This window comes from Aulonocara stuartgranti (genome assembly GCF_965226115.1).
Source record: "Aulonocara stuartgranti genome assembly, chromosome: 16".
In the NCBI taxonomy this organism is placed as follows: domain Eukaryota; kingdom Metazoa; phylum Chordata; class Actinopteri; order Cichliformes; family Cichlidae; genus Aulonocara; species Aulonocara stuartgranti.
The window spans coordinates 2,548,805-2,564,780 of record NC_138952.1 but is presented as its reverse complement, the minus strand read 5'-3'; the positions used below and the strand labels follow the sequence as shown (position 1 = coordinate 2,564,780).

Genomic DNA, 15,976 nt, shown 5'->3' with positions numbered 1-15,976 from the left:
GGTCATGACGTGAGAATTATTTTTATTTTTATTGTATGAAAGGACAAGAGTGTGATGGTAAAGTGCAAACTGCATCCAAAGAACCCAGACTGGTGTTAAAGCAGAGTGTATGCAGACCCCAGCATAGCAGCCAGAGCCTGTAATTAAACAGGTAACGACGGCAGTGCTGAGCCGCCACACTCAGCGCTGAAGCCTCCATTACAGCCTGTAAATGCTTCTGCAATAGAAATGCAACGACCCTAAAAGAAAACACTAGAAGAAAATTCATGTCCTCAGAAGGATAGGGATTCGTGTTGGTGTGTCGGACTGTAGCCTAAGGTTTATATTGTTAACTTCATATGCTATAGTGCATTACAGGCCATGGTATGGAGTAATGTCACGTAATGTAACAGAGTACTTTTTCCAGGAATAAAAATCCATAAGCTTTATTAAGAAAAACTCCGATGCTGGCCATGAATGCTGCTGTTTGTGGACAAAGAGGCCAAAACACATTCACAGATAGATGTTTTTTGTCATTTAGAAGGATAGTGATAACTCTACAAAAACTATTCAGCCCAGACTCTAAACCTCATAATGAGGTGCCAGGATTTAAGAGAGACACGACCTCTGTGGTCAAAAAATGTGTGACAACGTGACAAAAACTCCAGTTCGCCAAATGGGCACTTGGGGCCGGCTCCATGCACTCCCATGTTAAAATACTCCACTTTAGAGGAGAAAGGCCTACAGACTGATACAAAAACATGACTGTGTCTGAGGTTAAGTGTACTCACAGCATGTCCAAACAGTCTCTGCAATCCCATCCATCCATTTTCTTCCACTCATCTCTTAAACTGCAATTCCAGTGATTTAATACTATGTTACTTAGCCCTAATTAACAACTACAATGTTAATTAGGGCTAGCACTCATACAATGTATAAATGTGATAAATGAACCTGATAAATAAGCACTTCCCTCATCCGAATATGATTACTTCTGGTTCCAAATTTAAAACAAATACTAAAATAAATGCTAAAAGCTTCCAAACAGGGGTTTGCTAGCCTACAGGTGAAGTCAAGGTGGCGGTGTCCATCTTTTAAGTACAGTTTATGCCTTTAACTCTAGTCAGCGCCTTCTAGTTTGTGCTCCTTCTCATTACTTGACACATCCTGCCATAGTAATAGGTGGTACATTTTTTTACAGAGTAACATTTTCAGCATGTTATACTCTCAGCGAGCATTTTCCAACATGTTCATTCGCCATAACGTTTGCCTTGTACAATAAACCCCACGAACAATAGCGATGAAGAGCAGTGTGTGAGCGTGCAGTCTGACAGGTGAGCCACCTCCCAACATAAAGAGGGTCACACACCTCCCACTCTCCCATCATGCTTTGTGAGGAACTAACACAGTTATGACGCGAGCTGTCAGCGCACTGCGAGCATGTGTGCGCACATCTGTGTGTGTGGATGCGCGCGCACGTGTACGTGTCAGAGTTCCTGTCATATTTCCCCAAGAGAACGCCTCATTGTGGTGACAGTTTCCTCCTCCCCTCTCTAGCACTGACAACTTTATCTAACAGTTACTCACACCAGCACAAGATCTCCTTTTCTCTCTTTGTTCTGGCCTGCGCTGTTTCTAGTGATTTCTATTCTTTTCTTTCTACTGTCATTCTTTCCTCTCTTCCTCTGCGTGGCTTGTTTTAATGTTGTCAGGCACATAACCAGTGGCTAAGAGCCAGTGTGTGGGTAAGAGAGAAGAAGCAGAGATGGTGAAGAAGGATTAGGAGAGCTTTTACATGTTTTAATGTTTAACTCCGCTTCATTAATTGTACTTATAGGGGAAAAACATGAGATTACGAGCGAGATACATAGGCAGGTGGCAAAAAAACAAAACAAAAAAAACAAGATGATAATTTTTCCGAGGCCCAGCTGTCCTCGAGCCGGCATTATCCACTTTTGGAAAGCATTTTGGAAAAAGCTCAGTTTTCAGGTGTAGAAGCAGGGTCAAAACGAAGAGGAGAAGATTTGAGATTTAGCCGGTGCAGCGTGGATGTAGTCTGGGAGGGAACATGACACTGCATTCACTCTGCCAGCTCCACACCTAAGACAGACAGAGACAGGTGTGCTTCGTGCCAGCCGTCCTCCCTCCAGCTCTGTACTTACACGACTACTACACGCTCCCATGAGACCTGCTTCCATGCACATGTAAACACATGTACACACACAGAGCCTGTGGCCATGCACACTGATCTATAGAAGGGTTCCCAATCTGTCTGTGTGTAGGAGGTTCACAGCTTCTAACAAACTGTTTAATCTTACCCCATCACCCCAATACATTTCACTGCAGGCCAATCAGTGATGTACTGAGACTTGCCACGGGGAATAACACGAACCCCAAATGTGCTTCTCCCACACTTCTCCCTAAAATGTATTTGTTAACGAGCTGTTTGCATAACATGGGAGGGAACACTGGAAACCAGGACAAGTGAGGATTGTGAGCACAAATTGAGCTGTGAAAGAAGGCCTTAAACCACCTCTAACATTTGACATTCTGAGAGATTTGTGTGCCTGCGCTTGTTTGTGTTTTGGGGATGTTTCAGAAACGAGAGAAGCCAAGGCTTTTCCAAAGCCTGCCTGCCGGGAAGCAAGCGAAAGATTTGGATACAGATGAACTTCCACCCCTGATTCTTTTAATTGCCTTCCACACATTCCCTCTTTTTGGGTTGGGAGTTGTCTTCTTACACCTGCACGTTTCTTTCAAACATCAGGGGCGCCCTTACAGGCAGACGGAGCGTCTGTGCAGCACACACGGCCGGTGACAACAAAGAGAGCTGAAGCCGGGCCAGGTGGGCGTTTAAGTGTGACAGGATTTTCGCGGAGAGGGAACAGAGAGGACAAACGCCTGTTAAAGCGTTGGTGCAAATTCAATCTATTAAATGTTTTTTGGGGGGATGATATGTTAGCTTGATAGGCTTCTGAGAAAGTTTTTAAGGGAAATGACATTAACTTCATATTCAAGCAATTCACACGTGCATGCATGCAGACACACTTTGCAGCTTTAGTCATGTGAACATTGCAACGGACTTTAAGCTAAGCTAAACATATCGGTGATATTTTAAAGTGGTTCAAAAGGAAGTGAATAAAACTATCGACTCACTGTCAAGACAAGAAATAATTATAGGTTTGGTGGTTTTAGCAAGCCCCTGGGAATCACAAGTGCTTCTTGCAACAGCGCATGTCCACAGCCTGGTACGCTTAGAGTGTTTTGCTCTCTATAGCCACTTTACCCCTTCATAATAGCTCTCCATGGGCTGTACTTTTATCATAAACTTTATTGTGTAAAGTTAAGAGCATGGCTGCTTTGGCTGGCTGCTGGATGCTGACACAGTAGCTGTCTGCTGTGCTTTACCCTCGCTGACCTGCACCTTCCAGCCACGTTTGTGGTTTATTATCTTTTTAAAGCATTTTCAACACAAATCTTAAATAATGCAGTTTGTTGTGTGTTTCATTGTACTAACGGACTTTCAATAAAACCTGTGCCATGCTTTCATTTCCATGATACTCAGCAGGAATTAGCAGCTGTGTAACGCACTCATACAGTGTATGGATGTTCCTTTTTAACCAAGCATGCTAATAAGTTAATGCTCCACCATTTCCAATAAATATGTTTACTCCGGAATAAAAAGATGAGATTGAAGGACAGTGAACGGGCCCAGGATCAGATCCCAGCGTGCCGAGGAAGGTCCGGTTCGTTGGAACCAGCTGCCCGCTGACCTGAGATCAGTTACATCTGTGCCAACATTCAAAAACAAACTCAAACCCTGTTTGTTCACACAGGTCTGCACTCAGTAGCTGTGTGTGTGTGCGCTTGTGGTTTTCACCACTGTAAGGTATTGTAACACCTACACACCCGAAGTCAAGGCTTCAAAATGTGAATGCAAAAACCAAAAGGTGGTGCTGCAGCTGCTCCGCCCATCTTTTTTATACAGTCTGAGGCTAAATGTCGAAACGAAGTATTTGTAAAGCGTTCACAGAACGAAGGAAAAGATCATGTAGCGCTCCCACTTATTTCTTATTTGAAATATTCACAGCTGATTGTTGTGGCTCCCTGCTGTGTGCATACCTGTGTGCATACCTGTGTGTATACCTGTGTGTATACCTCTGTGCATACCTGTGTGTATACCTCTGTGTATACCTGTGTGTATACCTCTGTGTATACCTCTGTGTATACCTCTGTGCATACCTGTGTGCATACCTGTGTGTATACCTGTGTGTATACCTCTGTGCATACCTGTGTGTATACCTGTGTGCATACCTCTGTGTATACCTCTGTGTATACCTCTGTGCATACCTGTGTGTATACCTGTGTGTATACCTCTGTGCATACCTGTGTGTATACCTCTGTGCATACCTGTGTGCATACCTGTGTGTATACCTCTGTGCATACCTGTGTGTATACCTCTGTGCATACCTCTGTGTATACCTCTGTGCATACCTGTGTGTATACCTCTGTGCATACCTGTGTGCATACCTGTGTGTATACCTCTGTGCATACCTGTGTGTATACCTCTGTGTATACCTGTGTGTATACCTCTGTGCATACCTGTGTGTATACCTCTGTGTACACCTCTGTGTATACCTGTGTGTATACCTCTGTGCATACCTGTGTGTATACCTCTGTGCATACCTCTGTGTATACCTGTGTGTATACCTCTGTGCATACCTGTGTGTATACCTCTGTGCATACCTGTGTGTATACCTCTGTGCATACCTGTGTGTATACCTCTGTGTATACCTCTGTGCATACCTCTGTGTATACCTCTGTGCATACCTCTGTGTATACCTCTGTGTATACCTCTGTGCATACCTGTGTGTATACCTCTGTGCATACCTGTGTGTATACCTCTGTGTATACCTCTGTGTATACCTGTGTGTATACCTCTGTGCATACCTGTGTGTATACCTCTGTGCATACCTGTGTGTATACCTCTGTGCATACCTGTGTGTATACCTCTGTGTATACCTCTGTGCATACCTCTGTGTATACCTCTGTGTATACCTCTGTGCATACCTCTGTGTATACCTCTGTGTATACCTCTGTGCATACCTGTGTGTATACCTCTGTGTATACCTCTGTGCATACCTGTGTGTATACCTCTGTGTATACCTGTGTGTATACCTGTGTGTATACCTGTGGAAACGTAAAGCAGCAGTGAGTTTGTCACCAAAGCCGTTACCAGAGAGTAAGGAGGATGACTGACTTCACTGATATCATGTAATAGTACTGTTACTGCAGACAGCTGGACAGTGTGAGTTTGTGTGTATATATATAAGTGCGGATGTGTATGTGTCCACCAGTAGTCTCCACGACAACCAATCGATTCCTCATTATGGCTTTAACACACATTGATCAGGCTCAGTCCTTCACTACTGCACGCACACACACACACACACACACACACAAGATTAGCAGGGACACCTTCAGGGCACCGGGGAGTGTCTGTAAATCAGAGCACTGATATTATCATTATTACCTACCCTACCTTGAGGCGTGTGTATGTGTGTGTGCGTGCTTGTGTGTGCATGTGTTCATGTGCGTTTCCTAAAATCACTACCTCGGAGCTCAACAAATCTTCTAATTTCTCTTTCTGTAACATCAGGTCACTCAAGCAGTGGAGGATAACTTAATCCCACCTTCCACTGGGGTTGAAGTGTCTGCTTATTAGTTCTGCACTGGTTATGTACTCGAGGCATTTTCTCTAGTTTGGAGAAGAATAACCTGAGAAAGCAACACTTTGACACTTTAAATCGTTGTTGTTTCTGGTTTCTTACTTTTATAGAATCTGAGGTTTGAGAATCGAGAAAAGATCACATGGAAACATTTGAAGAGACAAAACTAAACGGAGGAAGTCTCATTAGTTTGTGACTGTGAGGCTTCACGCTGCACACACTCTGTGTGGACTGAGCTCGTGACAAAACATTTATGTAGGTCTCGTCAACTGGCTGCGTTGCTCACCATCCAGATGTGCTGCCCTGCATCGAGTCAGCACGTGAACGTCATTTTAGCACAAATAGGGTCCTATACAGGAGCTGTAAGTAACTGCAGATGTTGTTTATTGCTTCAGCATATAGAAGCTGTTGTTATTTGGTTGAGTGGCAGATGAGGGATGAACAAACTACTATGCAGCAACAACAACGAGACCCCTCTCTCTACAAATAAATTGGCAGCATGGCCGTGATCCAACCTGCAGGGGAGGAAGGCATCCGCCTGAAGGTAGTTTTCCCGTCTCAAAAGCAGGTAAATAAACTCAAACTATGTGTCGTGGCACAGATTCAGGCTCGGAGAAGAACCGTCAGCTCGTCTGTGTTGGGATACTTGTCTGGACGTTGACTCTCCTGCTTGTAGTGACTGTGATGTTAATTCAAACTTGCAGGCAGCTGCTAAATGCCCACAGCTGGTAATTGAACAGCCACTGTCACTCCATATGTTCTTCCTCCCTCTGTCATATAGGCTTTTCATCTCTCTTCCCACCTTTCTCTTTCTGCCATCCTGCCCTCAGGCTAGTGTCACATCACATCACTCTCCCTTTACTTCGTCTCTTGGTCGCGTCGCTGGGACTTTTGCTCACCAGACAGGTGTGTGTGTGACAAAATAACAGTATCACAATACTACTGATTTAGCAATGTTTGTATTTGATACACCTCAGTTTGAAGAGAAGAGAAGAGAAGAGAAGAGAAGAGAAGAGAAGAGAAGAGAAGAGAAGAGAAGAGAAGAGAAGAGAAGAGAAGAGAAAAGCTAGCGTGAAGTGAAATGATTGATTGAGGCAGAGTACAAAGACAAGGTCTAAATCATTAGTGAAAGCATTAATGTCGGCTGGTGCTTCTCTGTCATATAAATCACTTTTTAACTCACTGCTTTACTTCGTGCTTATTGTTTAAGCCATGCAGCCGTGAAAACGGTGATGTGACTGTCTGCCTTTTACACGCTATAAGGGTTTATTCTAGAGCCAGAATCCACTCCCAGCATCTGCTTCTGCTCCTTATGCAGGTTTATGGAAGCCTCATGCTGCATGTCATTTCAATATTAGCAGATAGCATCTTAACAGGGTGTGGTCCCGCTGAATAAGAGGAGGCTGACTTAGAAAAGGAATTGAAGTGATGTATAGGCACGAATCATGAATAAGAGAGAGCAGATGCATTTAAAGCATTTAAAGGAAGTGTATGTTTTCTGATATGCGATGCTCAATAATGATTTGGTTTAGGAGGGACAAAAAGAGGAGAAATTAGCTGGAAACAGAGAGAGGAGACTGGAGAAGATGAACCCAAAAGGAGAGAAGAGGATAGGTAAATGGAGGTGGATAAAAGATGATAGATGGGGTCTACTGGACGGCAGTGTGAGGGTGGGAGGGGCAAGGAAGGGTGAGATAAATAGTGCGAAGGGAACGGGAAAAGGGCCAGACGGGAAGAGGAGAGGAGGGAGCTGTCAGGATGATTTGAGTTTGCCCCCAATGGACCCTGACGCTGCACTTTTCAGTATGTGTGTGTGTGTCTGTGTGTGTGTTCATTCCAAAATAGAGATCTTGCTTTCAGCGACAGAGCAGTGCAGTGAGCTTACAGGAAGCTCTGAAGCAGTGAACCAGCTGTTGTCTCATACGGTAAACTTCAGGAAGCATCTCTTTGAAACTCTACCTGACAATCCCAGAAGTTTCACATCAATCCAGAGAAGCGCTTTACCTGGATTTCACAAATACTGTGAACACTCACACAGAATATATTTAGGTTACAATCAGGTTGAAGAACTAGAGCCAAAAACCTGGGAGAGAGCTGGACTTCTGTACCATCGTTTGCCTGGTGCTCAACACTTTTTCATAAATCTGTTAGGCTTTAAAAAACTTCCCTCTAAATTTTCTAACATTCAGCTGAAGGAAAAACCTAGTGTGGTGATTTCTGATGGTCACGCTCATCTTCATGCCATATTCTGAGGCTGGGTTTGAACTCCCTCCTAGATATTTTCCATTCATTACAAAACTATTTTTGTGTCCGACCAAGCACAACGCTCAGAATGTCTTCCAGGAGAGACACATATCCAAGCAGCATTGTTTCCCATCGCCCTCTGGGACAGCTGGCATTTCAGTTTTGAGCAATTATAAACCTATTTGATTTCCTGAGTGCTTCATACTGCACTGTTGGGTGTGCTGAATAACAGCGACACCAAGCATGCGTGCCTCTAAGGTGAAATAAAGCAGAACATTTTCATCTCAGGGCAGCGAGTGCTGTTGTTCTATGAGAGGTCGATGGCAACGCAGATGAAGACCGCAGTCGTTTGAAATGCCTCTGAGGCCATCCGTCATCAGTGCTGGTGACGGAGCAAATCGTGGGTTTGTCACCTGGGAGACTACGGTTCGGTAAAAAGCTGTGATTTTGGTTAAACATACCACAAACGTTTAAAAGTGTCTTATATGTTCCCTCGAGTATCCTTTTATCTTTTTCAAATATTCCTAATTGCTTTTTTATGCGAAGGTAAGAGAGAAACAGTATCTCCTGTATGCTTAGACTTGACAATAAAGTCTCGAATTGTTATAAATGAGTAAATGTAACAAACTGGAAATGACTTTCTTAAATAATTGAATATGAAATATCTTTCATCATCTATACAAGCTACATAAAGAGACACAAATAGCTACAGTTTCAGTCAGATTATCGAGTTCAGACTGACTTAAAAATACACACAGGTATAACAAATACAGCAGACTTACATGGACATACATGTTACCACGGTGATGGTCACGTGATGCAAAAAGGGAAGCCATGTTGATTCACGGAGTTCCCGATGTTCCTGTCGTTCCTTTTCATCTCCCCGAGTCCCCTCAGCTGTTTCCCTGCACTTAAATTACTGCTGTACATGAATCTTAATGAAAACATCTCTCTTTGTTCTGGCTTCCACTCCATCGATTTTCTCTGCAGAGCCACCGGAGTGCTTGACAAAATGTGATGCATTATAGATTACAGATTCCCATCTTAAATTGCAATCAGGCCCATAATAGATGAGATTGCTTCATCGTAGTGACATAATAAAAGAAGTCCTGCCTGGCCGGGCATGCAGATTCATAACCGTGCTGTTGTCGCAGCTCAGTGTTGGTGGAGAGACAGATGCTACTGTACGGCGAGGGGGTTGTTTTAATGATAAAAAGTATGGGAGGAAGCATATGCTTGTTCATAATGTACTCTTTGTCTGTTAACACAGATGACTCCTTTGTCCCAATAATGTGAATGTGTGTGTTTTCGTCCCCACAAACTAAAGATTAATGGCAGTTTTCACTTGCTCAGAGCTGAAAATCTGCACGTCCAAGAAAAGAAACACATTTATAACGTCCTTATGACCAAACAGTGTTAAATGACAGAGACATCAGGGGGCTGTGCTGGTGTTTGTGTGTACACTCCCCCCACAAACACAGACGCACACCGGCAGCCTCTTCTCCTCGGCCTCTTTGCCCTCTGAACCTAACAGCTAAATTTCAGCCTACCGTTACACAAACACACACACACACACACACACACACACACACACACACACACACACACACACACACACACACACACACACACACACACACACATGCACGTACTCAGTGCCTGCAGACTTAAATAGCCCTGAGTTGTAGGGCACTTGTAAGCTTGAGATGTTACCACCAACAGTGTCTCCCTCTTAATGGCATAATCTGCACGGTGACTTTGCAAAAAAGGTGCTTGTCATCACTGGGAACAACCTGGAGTTATTTAAAGGCAGTGTACAAACACACATGTACACAATCAGAATGCATGCACCACAATAAATAAATCAGCTGCTGGTGTTTCTTGCAGATTTCCTCCTCCTGGGAAACGGCCGGGGTTTAAATGGATGCGAGAAACTCAGAGAGGAAGGGGAAAGGAAGTGCAGATGTAGCAAAGAAGGGAGGATAGATATGTCAGAGAGACAAAACTGAGAGAGAAAGAGCATCTAATGTATCAAAGTGAATGCAGAGTAAAAGTGGAAAAAAAATGCTGGGGGCAGGGAGACAAGAGAGAGAAGTATGCTTTTCATTTCCACAGCACAGCGCGAAAGAAGCAAAACTGAGCAAAGCACAGCGGGCTTTTCAACCTTTCAGCCTCTCAACAAACAGGCAGCCGGTTGAAATATTGATGCTTCAATTCCAACAAAGGAATGTCTGAATGATTTTGGTACATCTGAGTGGGGAAATTCACCTATCTATAATTGATACGGCTGAAATGTTAATAACTGGATGGGAATGCACGGGAACGGAGGCGTAGGCTGAAAAGCGTGCACGTGCGTGCGCGCTCACAGTGGCGGTAACGCCCCAAAGGGTCTCCTCTGCTGTTTGCAGGATGCATTCACTCATGATGTGACAGTAAGCAGTTTCTTTTAAGTCAAAGCATTGGACAGTTAATACATTCATAACTTGAAGTGAGAACTTTCTATATGACTTTGGCAAATCATTCCCTCTGTACTCAGCTGTTTGCAGCCAAAGTGGAGGTAACAGTAGACTCAAACCCTGGTGGAAGCCTGTTACTCAGCCTGCCTTTATCACTGCTTGCTGTATTTTTATTTCAGACTGTCAAAATGTCCTCGTTCTGTGAGCCTCGGTGTGCAACCGAAGCCAAACAGCCAAAAAACAATGATGGACACCAAATCCTCTAATCTGTGTTAATTCTTCCAAAGTGTGAAAACCATGCTGGAACAGTAAATGTGTTGTAATTAGACCCTGATAATTAGAGACAGGGGACCCAGGGAGGTCCCAGAGTGATTATTATGGGATAGCTAAAGCCAGAGAAACAGGAGGAGAGTGGGCTGAAGTTCACCGAAAACACTCTGCAACTCTCACACAGAGAAAGGCTGGCTCACACAAAAAGCCGTCTGCAAAACTTCTCGTCTTTCCTTAGCTGCGACTTAGCGAGCAGCTTTAAATCTCTTAATCTGCTAGTTTTTACTCCTTTTTTTGGCAAGATATATCAAGTCCTTTGTGCATTTTTCGCTTACCTGCAGTCCAGTTTCTCTATTTCAAAGTGCGGGTTAAAGTTCAGGACGATGCGCTGCGAAGACTCAGGGGCCGTGATGACCCAGCGGCAGTTCTGGTGAGGTGGATACTCCAGAGGGTAGCCGGGGGTGGTGATGTAGCCCGCATCGCTTGCATCTAAATTGCCGCCGCATGGTTCAGATGCTGGATGGAAACAGAGAGAGATAAGGAGAAATCATGTTTTACACAAGTCTGGAAACTCAAGTGGATAATATGATTACTTATAGGCTTTGGTCACCAAAATCATCCTGCGTGTTTGAAACGTTAACACAGGTCAATACACGAGTTCACAGTTAGATTTAGTTCACCGATTAACTTCTCGGATGAGAGGTGAAACGTCTTCAAGTAACTTAAAGAAGTCCAGACGCTTTTCTTTGCAAGCTCCTTTAACTACGATGACCTGGATGACTGAGAACCTTCACAGACACATTTCACCGATTAACGTTTTCAGGGAAATTCAGGAGCAAGAGGGCAGAGGCTACGTGACCCAGAAGACTAAAGGTGAAAAAATAAAATACAACTGAAAGACAAATAATAAAACAATGACGAGAGATAAACTTCCATATTAATTTTTATCTGTAATAACCTTCAAAGCAGCAGGCGGGGCTACAGTTCTGTCTGCTTATCGATACTGACCAGGAGTACGAGTGAACTTCCAGTTATTTCAGAGCATATTTGTTCATTGTGCATGAATTCTCACAATAAATGAAGCAAAACAGATAAAATGCAGATAAGAGCAGTGTGTGCAGAGACAGGATATGAGTGTGTCTCTGTGTGTGCGGTGTTAAAGGTCAACACAGCATCGTGAAGCACAAAGACTTCATTCTGGCCTGGAAGGACTGCCATGCACGCACACAGACACACAAACACACACGCAGACACACACTTCCAGATGCAGCAGTTACTGTCACAGAGCGGACCCACTTGTCAGCACTCATACGTCTGTGTCACATCATAAACAATACTCCTCGTTCACTGCCGCAGATGTACCCTGACATAGATGGGTAACTCATACATATCTGTGACACCCAGCGGCACAACACACACAACTCCACTGTATGAAATCTTTGGCACTTATTGTGCACAATGCTGGCTCTCCTGTTTGATGGACTGCACAGGCTAAATATGCCGAGCTTCTTCATTGTTTAAGATCTGCAAAACACAAGTTAAACCATCGTGGCGAGTATGTGCTGAATGCGAGCTTTGTTGAGTCCGATATAATGGCGCAGTCTGAGCCAGCGACAGACAGAGAACAGTCAACCGCCACGTTTTTTAGTCTGCTCCAAAATAACATCCACCCAAGTGATCCAGGTTAGGGTTAAAGTATATAACACGAGTAACTTGTTCTTCTGCACTGGCAGAAAATTAATAGTAAGTGCTTTTTGTTTAAAAAAAAGAGACTATTATTTCAAATATCCAGGGAAGAATTTCAGCAACCAAAAATGTGATCAATCAGAGCATCTCCAACAAAGCAGATGGATTTTCTGCAAATATTTTGGAGGAAGAAAAGATGGCTACAATAGGCCAGGTTATTCTAGTGAAAACAGCATCTGTGAGCGCCGGCTGCTTGATGGGAAATATTTGGCCGGTGAGCAGCCCCTAAAAATAATTTCCTGTTTTCAAAAGAAGGAAAAACAAACTCACAATCAAGCTCTTGATAGTCAGCAGCTTATTGCTCTCTCAGCCGTGACTAAATATGCATCAAGAAACTCGCCTCAAAAGAAAAAAAGCAGAGGAAGAGCAGCAGGAGGAGGTTAGGTGAGCTGTCTTTGCTACGATCTCACCCGCTGGGCCGTGACGTTTTATTTATCGCCACTGTGCTGAGAGGGATGACATAGCCAAGTCAAACTGCTCGGCAGAATGCAGCATGTTTTAAAGCCATAGCTATTAATAGTGTGGCTACTGTAAACTTACTCTGAGTGGAGTCAACATATGCAAACATTAATACACGCACGCATAAACACTTTATCGGGCACCATCTTCGAAACTAATTAAAAGAAAAGGTCAAACAAAAACGCACGTCGAAAATATCACTTTGTTGCCACGCTCACATGGCTGACTGCGTATCAGACAGTCAGTAAGAGAGGATTAAAGAGCCGGTAAGACTTCAGCGCTCAGCGCACACCGTGAGTGACACTTTGGCATCTGTATCTGGTGTCTACCTCACTCTGTCTGCAAACAATTAGTGATAACCGCTCCGTATCTCAACATTTCTGCCTGCCTCTCTTTGGTCTCTGGCGCTGAGAACCAACGAGTCCTGTTTATGTCCTCCTGACATACAGTGGTACAGGAGTAGGGTTACGTGGGCGATGTAACCCAGCCAGATGGATTTCATCTCAGCACCACCTGGATTAGTGTTTAACCACTCTGGAATCTCACAACGACATCAGCCAAACACCACTTTTAGCACACGCTGCTTTGCTAAACGTAGCTAATGAAAACTCTTGGAGAGGTGATGCAAGGGGTGTAAAATCAATGACTGCGGATTCAAATCTGACTGATAAATGAACTCCTGCTTGGATGTTATCTGAAGGATAAGGAAATCGACTCTGGCACATCCAGAGGTTGTTTTTTTAAATTTTCGTTTTTAATAGCTGACCAAATTGTTCTTTCCACAGACGTTGACTCAGCTACACATGAATCATTTGTGGTTAAAGTTGGCTGGATGCTTTAAACAAATACCTGTGCAACTATACACTTCAGCATTTACCTCAGGAGCTGCGCTCCGTCATTGTAATAGTATCCTTTAGGACCACTTTGATTAAAATAAGGTTATTCCTATTTGAAATCCATAGTTTTCTGTTTTCCACATGTGGGATCTTAAGGTGGGCGGGGGGGGCTAAACTCTTGGTACAGAGCAGGCATCTAAAAGACATAAGACACTGACAAAAATGGCATGAAAAGGAGAAACTGGAGTAGAGGTGGGTTGCAAAGTGGCTTGCAGAGGTAGCAGCAGTTGTAGCATAACATTCTCTATATGAGGTTTTCCAATAGGATGTGCATAAAGGCATCAGCTGATTTTGAGCTGTCAGCTGATACAGGCTAGCTCTGGTATCAGGTGTTAGCCGCTAAAGCTAAATGCTAAATATACATATATATATATTCTGGCTGAGTCTCGCTACCTCTCCTCTCCCTGTTTCACCTCTGGCATACGGCCGATAAAGACAGCACCTCCAAGTGTCTGATGAATAAGGCCGGTGTGATATTTAGGCAGGTGCCGTGTGTGCATGAAGTATAGTGTCTGCTTTACTTTAAGGGTCTATTAATCTCCGGACGTGCACACATACACAAAGTCGTTCAACAAACACTGCATCCAAACAGAGCAGAGAGTGACACAAATTGAGGCGATGAGGGCACGGATGACATCAGATCCTTTAGAATGAAGTGCCATTCATGATGAATTTCATATTGCACACGAAACATGTAAATATACAGCCGGTGAAACGTCAGGCCCCTGCAGCAACAGGCCAGCGTGCAAAGGGAGGGACACGGCTCCGGGTTTATGTCTGTAAAACAGGGAGGTGCATAAATACAGCTTCCAAAAGCAAACCTGCTATAATCCTAATTTGTATTCCCCACCCAGACGTGCACGCTGTGAAAAAAGTGCAATGTGTGTCAGAACAGAGAAGATGCTGAGTGGGGGAAATGCCTGACTTCACGTCAAGAATTACCAAATAGGTTAAAGACAGAATCATCCTTTAATCGTCACAGAGCAGCCTGCTGCGAGCAGCTGCAAAGGTGACGGTCCATCCTGGTGAAGTGGGGCTGGGCAAACAGGATGAGTGCAGCAGCTGCCGGCGACAGGAGACGGGAGACAGCAATGCTTGCTTTACTCGTTTTTCTTTTATTACACTAACACAGAGAGTAGAGTTTATAACAGCAGAGGTTCTCTTCATAGGTTTAAGCTTATTTTCCACTAGATTTGATTCAACTGTAATGGTTGGTTTCCATTACAGTTGAGGGGCACTTATTGAAAGTCCAGTGATGTCATTTCTATGCGACACAACACAAGATTGGAGGACATCGAGGCGATGGTGCGCCTGCTGCTCGGCCTGCAGCTTTCTGTCGGACTCCAGGTTTGGGTGTGGCCATGTGCGTCGTTGCCGTTTGATTCCTGTGAAGGAGTGCTACCACCTAATGGAAAACTAGGGAAAAGCTAGCTAGTGGAAAAGAGGCTACAGTGACTGTAGTACCGTGGAAACCTGAATCAGCGTTAAGTCCTGTCTGACTTGGTTTTTTATCATTTGGTCTAATCCTACAGCGTAGCATCAAACTAGGCTCTGGCCGATACTACAGCGCCGAGCGGGTACTTTCACAAGGCGCCATATCAAAACATCGGCGTATTCTTTGGCGCAGTGTGTCCTTGCCTTATCCAAACACTTTCCTCCTCTTGACCCTCGTTTTCACACAGTAAAGCTTTTCTCTCAACCGCATCAGCATGTGTGATCTTCAGGGAGAGGCTGTATTTGCACCACACATTCACAACAAATGCAACCACTGAACATCCCCATTCTGAATACAGACCACACACACACACACACACACACACACGATAAGCAGCAGTAAATGGTGCTAAGCAGTCGAGCACAGATATAAGACAGGTCATTGCATTATTTATGGCTCTCTGCCGTTTAGTATTGCATCCTTGATAACACCTATTCAGCAACTTTTCCCCACATTCCCACCTCAGCACACACATACACTCAGATGTACCCACAGAGGAATCTATGACAGTTCCCACAGACCCAAACTCGTGCACACTCTTCTCCATGAAGCTGGTTCGCACAGTTGAACCAGATCCTTGTTTGTTGGCCCCAAATGCAAATTTTCTGACCTTGTTTTTAAGCTCTTACTGATTCGTTTTCCCTCTGAGGGAGTCTGATTTGACTCTAAACAGACACTTTTCAGCTCGCAGCAATCGATTTG

The 15,976-nt window shown here is 44.1% G+C and overlaps 1 protein-coding gene across 5 annotated transcripts in view; it reads right to left on the bottom strand.

The window, feature by feature from the left end:
* Window positions 1-15,976, bottom strand: part of LOC309691529 (neuropilin-2-like) — a 98,459-nt gene that overhangs the window by 74,233 nt on the left and 8,250 nt on the right. For all 5 annotated transcript variants that reach the window (XM_082509244.1, XM_082509247.1, XM_082509246.1 and 2 more), the window contains exon 2: window positions 11,014-11,194. In XM_082509244.1, the coding sequence (XP_082365370.1) occupies window positions 11,014-11,194 (181 nt within the window). The remainder of the gene's footprint in view (window positions 1-11,013; window positions 11,195-15,976) is intronic.